The sequence below is a fragment of the Papio anubis genome, chromosome 18 (assembly GCF_008728515.1).
Source record: "Papio anubis isolate 15944 chromosome 18, Panubis1.0, whole genome shotgun sequence".
Lineage (NCBI taxonomy): Eukaryota > Metazoa > Chordata > Mammalia > Primates > Cercopithecidae > Papio > Papio anubis.
This window is the reverse complement of record NC_044993.1, coordinates 69789657-69796020: the sequence shown is the minus strand read 5'-3', so window position 1 is coordinate 69796020 and position 6364 is coordinate 69789657. Positions and strand designations below refer to the sequence as shown.

Sequence of the window (6364 nt, the reverse complement as noted above, 5' to 3'; positions counted from 1 at the left end):
TAACAGCAAAATGTGGTAGAAAGGGCTCAGGGAGTCAAGGACACGTTCAGGTTTCTCTAAAGACAGGTCCAAGCGGGAGGCTCAAGTCCACACTTCCTGGAGGAGGAAATCACTTTCTGGTGAAGCCAAGAGGAGGTGGCAGCCTTATCATTCAGGAAACCTTTGTGCCCGCCTCCACTGGAGCCCTCAGGTATCTGAGGCAGCCGCGTGGATGTCCAGGGGAAGGAGGCATTGAGGTGCTGAGGAGAGAGCAGTTCTTTAAGTTTCAGAGGACACCACGCTGGCCTGGGCTTCCTGGCTGGCTGCGAGCAACTCAGCCTCAGCCCCAAAGAAGGTCCTGGGGCATCCAGCTAACACACAGGTGGGCAGTTTCTTAATTTCCAGTTTCTCCCCAAGAAACTTACACATGAGTTCACTCTACCAGATAAAAGGAGGACGAAGAGACTAACCTAGCTGGAGACCATGAGAAAGCACGCGGTGTTAAAGAGAGATCGGAACTTTATTGAGACTGATGAAATCAGAAACGAAAGAACACTGGAAAGGTTCAGCCACTGTCCAGGCAGACATCCTTCCAGACACTCCTCTTGGGGGAATCTCTGGATCCTTAAGTTTCCCCCAGTTGCTAATCCCCCACCCCAAAGAGTCAGAATTCTGCTTAAAGCCCCTCCACGGAGCTGGCCAGAAACCAGACACTGAATATCTGTGCGGGACTGATGGGCAGGCCTGTGAGCAGCAGAGACAAGAGAAGTCGGAGAAGGAACACGAAAAGGAAAACAGATACCTGACGAAAAGAAAAGCCCAAGGCAGGGAGAGCACGCTGATAACGTAGCCCCCTGAAAATATAAATATTGCATGAATGTATTAGCCTCATCCCAGCCATTTCCCCCAAAGCAGTGGTGACATCAACATCTATGACAATGCCCACACAGTTGTGCGTGTTTTTTTGTTTTTGTTTTTCCCCTGACTACACAGAAAAACAGATCTGCCAAAGCAGCTCACAGCATGGAGGAGCAGGCCGGGGAAAGTGGGAGGGCCCATCCCCCAAGAGGGCAGACGGTACAGAGATGAGGTGAGGGGTTCTGGGGTTTGCGGAGGGTGGTTAATGAGAAGCGGGACAGATTCCATCTCATCAGCCCCTATCACAGGCTCCATAGATGCCCCTTGCAGAACTTACTTTTCTTTCTGGTCGACTTGTTCCTTGGAAACATTGTCCTGAGTGCCCTGGAACCTCGGGTGTTCTTGTGGAAGGTTCCAGGCCCTCCACAAAGCCAAACGCAACGGCCCCTGTGACAGCATGCACCAGACTGATAACGATTCTAAGAACCAGGAATTCCTAAGTCAAGGTTCTCTGCGTAGACCTAACCTGACCGCGAACTGGCTTACCCTGCCTGACCTCGGAGTGCCTCTCCCTCTGCCTGCCTTTCCACTGTCCTTCTGCTCCAGGATGACTTCCTGGTGCTGAGCTGGTGCATCCTGACTCCTGCCTTGTGGGTAAGGCCCCCAGGACAGCTTGTTCCCAAGAGAAGCGGCTGGCTGTGCATAAAGGAGTCCCTCGAGGCAGCCCGGGCTGGGTCTCCTGGGCGTGCACAGACTGTGCACCATGCACATTTCACCATCCAAAGGCTGCTTCTTCCCTGCGGGGCCTGCTCCTCTGCTCCCCACCACCTGCTGCAGAGCCGTGCATGCTATAGCCTTGCAAGACTGTTACAAGCTCTCTACTCCCTCGAGTCTATGTGATCTCCCTAATATCTCTTGGCCAACATACACACATATTCACACTCATCGGTACTGAAGGCCCTGGCTTTCCTACGGTGTGTTCAGTGGACATCTGCGTCAAGGTCAGGCGGGAAGGTCAATGTTAAGCCTTGGTGGCCGCCGACACCGAGTGGCTGGTGCTGGTTCTGACTCCTAGGAAATTGCTCCGAGTTTGAAGTGTTGATGCATCAGGGAATGGAGAAGAAAGGAAAGGAAAAGCCGTGATGTGGAAAGTGCGAAGGAGCAACTCCGCTGCTGAGTGTTTCCACAGGGGAGTCGTGGAACAGCCTCCTCTGAAATTTGGGAGAGGCTGGCGGCCTAAGGAAAAGGAGCAAGGTCTCCACTGTCCTCTCTGAAACCCAGCGCCTTTGGGATCTGAGTTTTCCAAGACATGCAATAGACAAAGACACACTGCAAACCAATTAACCCTCTGAGCCCTTCCACGACCTTCACTAAAGTGACTTCCAAGAGTAAATTACCTGGATACACCAACCAGTCCCCTCCTCCTGGGTCCGATAAAGGGATCGTGCCCCTGAGCCAAGCTGGCTTTGAGGAACACACCAGAGAAGTGGCAGTGGGGGAGGCAGATCCCCGTCCTTCCTGGGAACTCCTGTTCTTACTTGTCTAGTGTCCTAAACCACTGCCCCACCCCTTGAGGAAACCAGGAGCAAGTCCTGGGGATTGGCTCAAAACCCAGGTGGAGGCCGGGTGCGGCAGCTCATGCCTGTAATCCCAGCACTTTGGAAGGCCGAGGCATGTGGATCACTTGAGGTCAGGAGTTTGAGGCCAGCCTGGGCAACATGGTGAAGCCCCGTTTCTACTAAAAATACAAACATTAGCTGGGCGTGGTAGTAGGCCTATAATCTCAGCTACTAGGGAGCCCGAGGCAGGAGAATCGCTTGAACCCAGGAGGCGGAGGTTGCAGTGAGCTGAGATGGCGCCACTGCGCTCCAGCTTGGACAACAGAGCGAGACTCCGTTTCAAAAAAAACAAAAACAAACCCAGGTATATTCAGACCCAAGAGATTGTTCACTGTTGAAAATCAGCCCAAAGTTAAGAGGCAGCCAAGGGAACAAACGCGAGACTGTGGGTGTGGAAAGAATCCAAAAGGGACCTGACAATCTCTACGACTCAGGCCTTCGCTGTTTTCCCAGCTCCCAGGGGACAAGGAATTTCAGCTGCTTTTCGCTTTTTTGACCCTCATTGATTGAAGACACACTACAATTTAGCTGCTCTCTGTCCTTCCAAGACAGGACCCAGGAAAAGCAGGTGGAGGCTGACTTGCCTCAATCAGGCCTCCTCATTGAAGCAACAAGACAAGCACGCTAGAATTCACAGTTTCCACTCTCCTCCCTAGACCCACGCACCTGCCCCGACCCCTGGCCTCAATGAACTCCCAAATCTCCACTATGTAATAATTCCTGCCACTGTGGCTCAAAGGGTTAATAAACCGGGACTTCTCAGACAGGACACAAGCTCATTCACCAACAGGAACCCAAGAACCGCTATACCACCTAGTGCTTCCTGTAGCGATTTTTTGGGGTTTCGCTACACCCTGTTTTGTCACAGTTGAGAGCACCTGGATTCTTCCCTAGCCCGAGGCTACCCAGGAGGCCCGGAAGCTCCTGAGTGATGGCCCGCTCAATCTTCTCCAGAAAGCAACCTCCCATGTAGGAGCACTGCTGGGAGAGCAGTTTGAAACTGGAAATGGGATTGATGCCAAAGAAGTCCTTATAGGCCTCACGGTTGGGAAGGTCAAATTTGCTGACATTGGTCTTTGCCAGGATGGTCTTGAAGATGTAGAATTTATCAGGATCTTCCACAATGTCCTTAAAGACCAGTTCTCCATCACTGAAGAAGGTCATTTTGTCCTTGTAAGTCTGCAGGTAGCGGTCAACCAGGAGGGCGTGGATGCGGACCCGGATGGCGTGCTGGCGGATGAAGGCAATCTTGTTCTCCAATCTGTTCTCGATCACCTGATTCAGGTCTTCCAGGAGGGAGATCTCTTCTTGGAGGAACAGTTCCTGATGGGTGTCTGGCTTATACTCTTGTGGCCAGAAGGAGCTGACGTAAACCCTTGGGGGCTCTGTGACATTGATGAGAGGGGCCAGGCTCCAGAAGAGGGCCCCGTAAACCCGCATGAGCATTTGGGTGGCCAGATTGTCAGCCTTGTTCAGGATGATCCTTATCTGGGACTCACGCCCCTTCAACTGGCGGAAGAGCATCTCCAGCTCCAGACCCACATCCAGCTTGGTTGGGTCAAAGACGACAAAGATGAGGTCAGCTCTGTCGATGAACCACTGGCACACGTCGTTGAAGGGATACCCTTTGGAAGACAGAAGCGAGAAGTCAAACTGAGTAGACCTCCCTCAAAGCCCGCACACCTCCTTTCAGAACTGAACCATTCTGGGGGTTGAAGGAAGGAACAGCACTATGGATTTTCTGGGTGTCTAAAGACTATTAAAAAGTCAATGATATAACCTGTCCCTTGCCAACCTTCAACTAAGAACAACCTGATCCTTGTTTTTCTTGTTGGTTTGTTTTTTGAGACAGGGTCTCACTCTGTTGCCCAGGTTGGAGTGCAGTGGCATGATTACAGCTCACTGCAGCCTCAACCTCCCGGGTTTAAGAATCCTCCCACCTCAGCCTCCCAAAGTGCTGGGGTTATAGGCATGAGCCACCACATCCCACCTGATCATTGTTTTAATCTACTGTGAAATCCAAGTTTCCAAGAAAGCTAAATACCTGTTCAAAATGGAGATTGTCCTATTGCCTAAAAGGACCTGGGGCTATGGCAAAGATGCTGAGGGAGAGAAATGAGGAATTAGAAGAACATGAAAGAATGAATGCATTATTTAGGGGGAAGGAGTGTGGGCTTGGCCTTGAGACCTGGACTAGAATTTGAGCTTTGCCCCTGGCCTGCTGTATATTAAATGCCTCTAAGCTCTACTTTTTTAGCTCCAAAATGACAAGAACAATATCAACATCTGAGCTGATATAAAGATTACCATGTTGCTGTAAATATAGGAGAGCACCTAAAATTCCAGTCATACAGCTGGTGCAGAATACATTTTAATTCCATTAGCTTCTTATTTCCTAGTTTTCTTTGCAAATAAGAAAACTGAGGAGATGAGGACTAACTATCTTAAAAACATTGAAATCTTTTTTTTACAATAATGTATAAAATTATCCAATGTGTAGTAGGGGTACAATTTACTATTATAGTTATTAACATTATTAATATTACTAATACTACTATGAATGTTGTTATACCATAATAATATAATTAAATATACTATAATATTACTAATATTACTACTATTATTAATTGTTTCTAATATTACTGCTAATATCATTACTACAGGATCTATTTATAACCACAATTGGAGTTGTAACCATAAACTGAGATCCACCGTCTGGTCACATATTCCCACACTGCTATGTTCAGGACTCTCTGCAGATAGCCTTGCCTCATGGCAGGACTCAGTGGTCTACTCCACAGCCGCATGCCTGGTAGCATCTGGCTTCTAGTCTTGTGGCCTGGTTGTCAGCCTTGTTCATTAAATACATTCACACTGTTGTACAACCATCACCGCTGTCCCTCTTTGGAACTTATTCATCTTCCCAAATTGAAAACTCTGTACCCATTTAACAGTCACAGCCCATCTCCCCTTCCCCCGAGCCCCTGGTTAAAACCACTCCGGTTTCTGTCTTTCTGATTTTGCCTACTCTCATGTAAGTGAAGTCAGACAGGCCCAAAGTAGCGTTTCCCTGCTACCTGAGGGCAAGTAGGGCTTTGAAGAAGCCTGCGAAAGCCTTATGGGGAAGCAAGCCTGGAAAAGCAGAAACTGCGAATAGGAAGAGTTGAAGGTCAGGTTCAACCTACAGCAGGCCCAGGAGCACCAGACCCAATTTAGCCAGAAGTCAAATATACTGTTACTGCGATCCAATTAGTCCAGGCCCTTGGCTACACAGGACAGACGGGGCCTCCCAGAGACAACTGAGCCCCAGCTTGAACCTCTCAGAGCTGCTTGCAGAGAGGACTAGGCCCCTACTTTGGAAAATATTGCCGTCTCCAAACCAAATCAGTCCTCGGGAAGGTAGGAGGACCAGGCACTCCAAAACCCAAGTGGCATCGCAGTGATGACAAGAAGGGGTGGAAGTTAAGAATGCCTCTCCTGGTTGTGGGCAACACTGGGCACACGTCCTCTCTCTGCCTGCCTACCACCCACTGTCAAAAATCGTTTTCTTTTCTTTCTTTCTTCCTTTTTTTTTTGAGACAGAGTCTTGCTGTGTCACCAAGGCTGGAGTACAGTGGCATGACCACAGCTCACTGCAGCCTTGACCTCCTGGGCTCAAGCAATCCTCGCAACTCAGCCTCCCAAGTAGCTGGGACTACAGACATGTGCCACCATGCCAGCCTAATTTTTATAGTTTTTGTAGAGGCAGGGTTTTACCATGTTGTCCAAGCTGGTCTAGAACACCTGGGCTCAAGTGATCCATCTGCCTTGGCCTCCCGGAGTGCTGCGATTACAGGTGTCAGCCACTGTGCCCAGCCCTATTTATTGATTTATTTATATGAGATAGAGTCTCACTCTTGCCCAGGCTG

General features: G+C 49.5%; 1 protein-coding gene across 1 annotated transcript in view; it reads right to left on the bottom strand.

The window, feature by feature from the left end:
- Nucleotides 1-480: 480 nt before the first annotated feature.
- Nucleotides 481-6364, bottom strand: part of SRL (sarcalumenin) — a 55580-nt gene continuing 49696 nt past the window's right edge. The window contains exon 7 of the mRNA XM_009195880.4: nt 481-4081. Coding sequence (XP_009194144.1) covers nt 3270-4081 — 812 coding nt within the window. The 3' untranslated portion in view covers nt 481-3269. The remainder of the gene's footprint in view (nt 4082-6364) is intronic.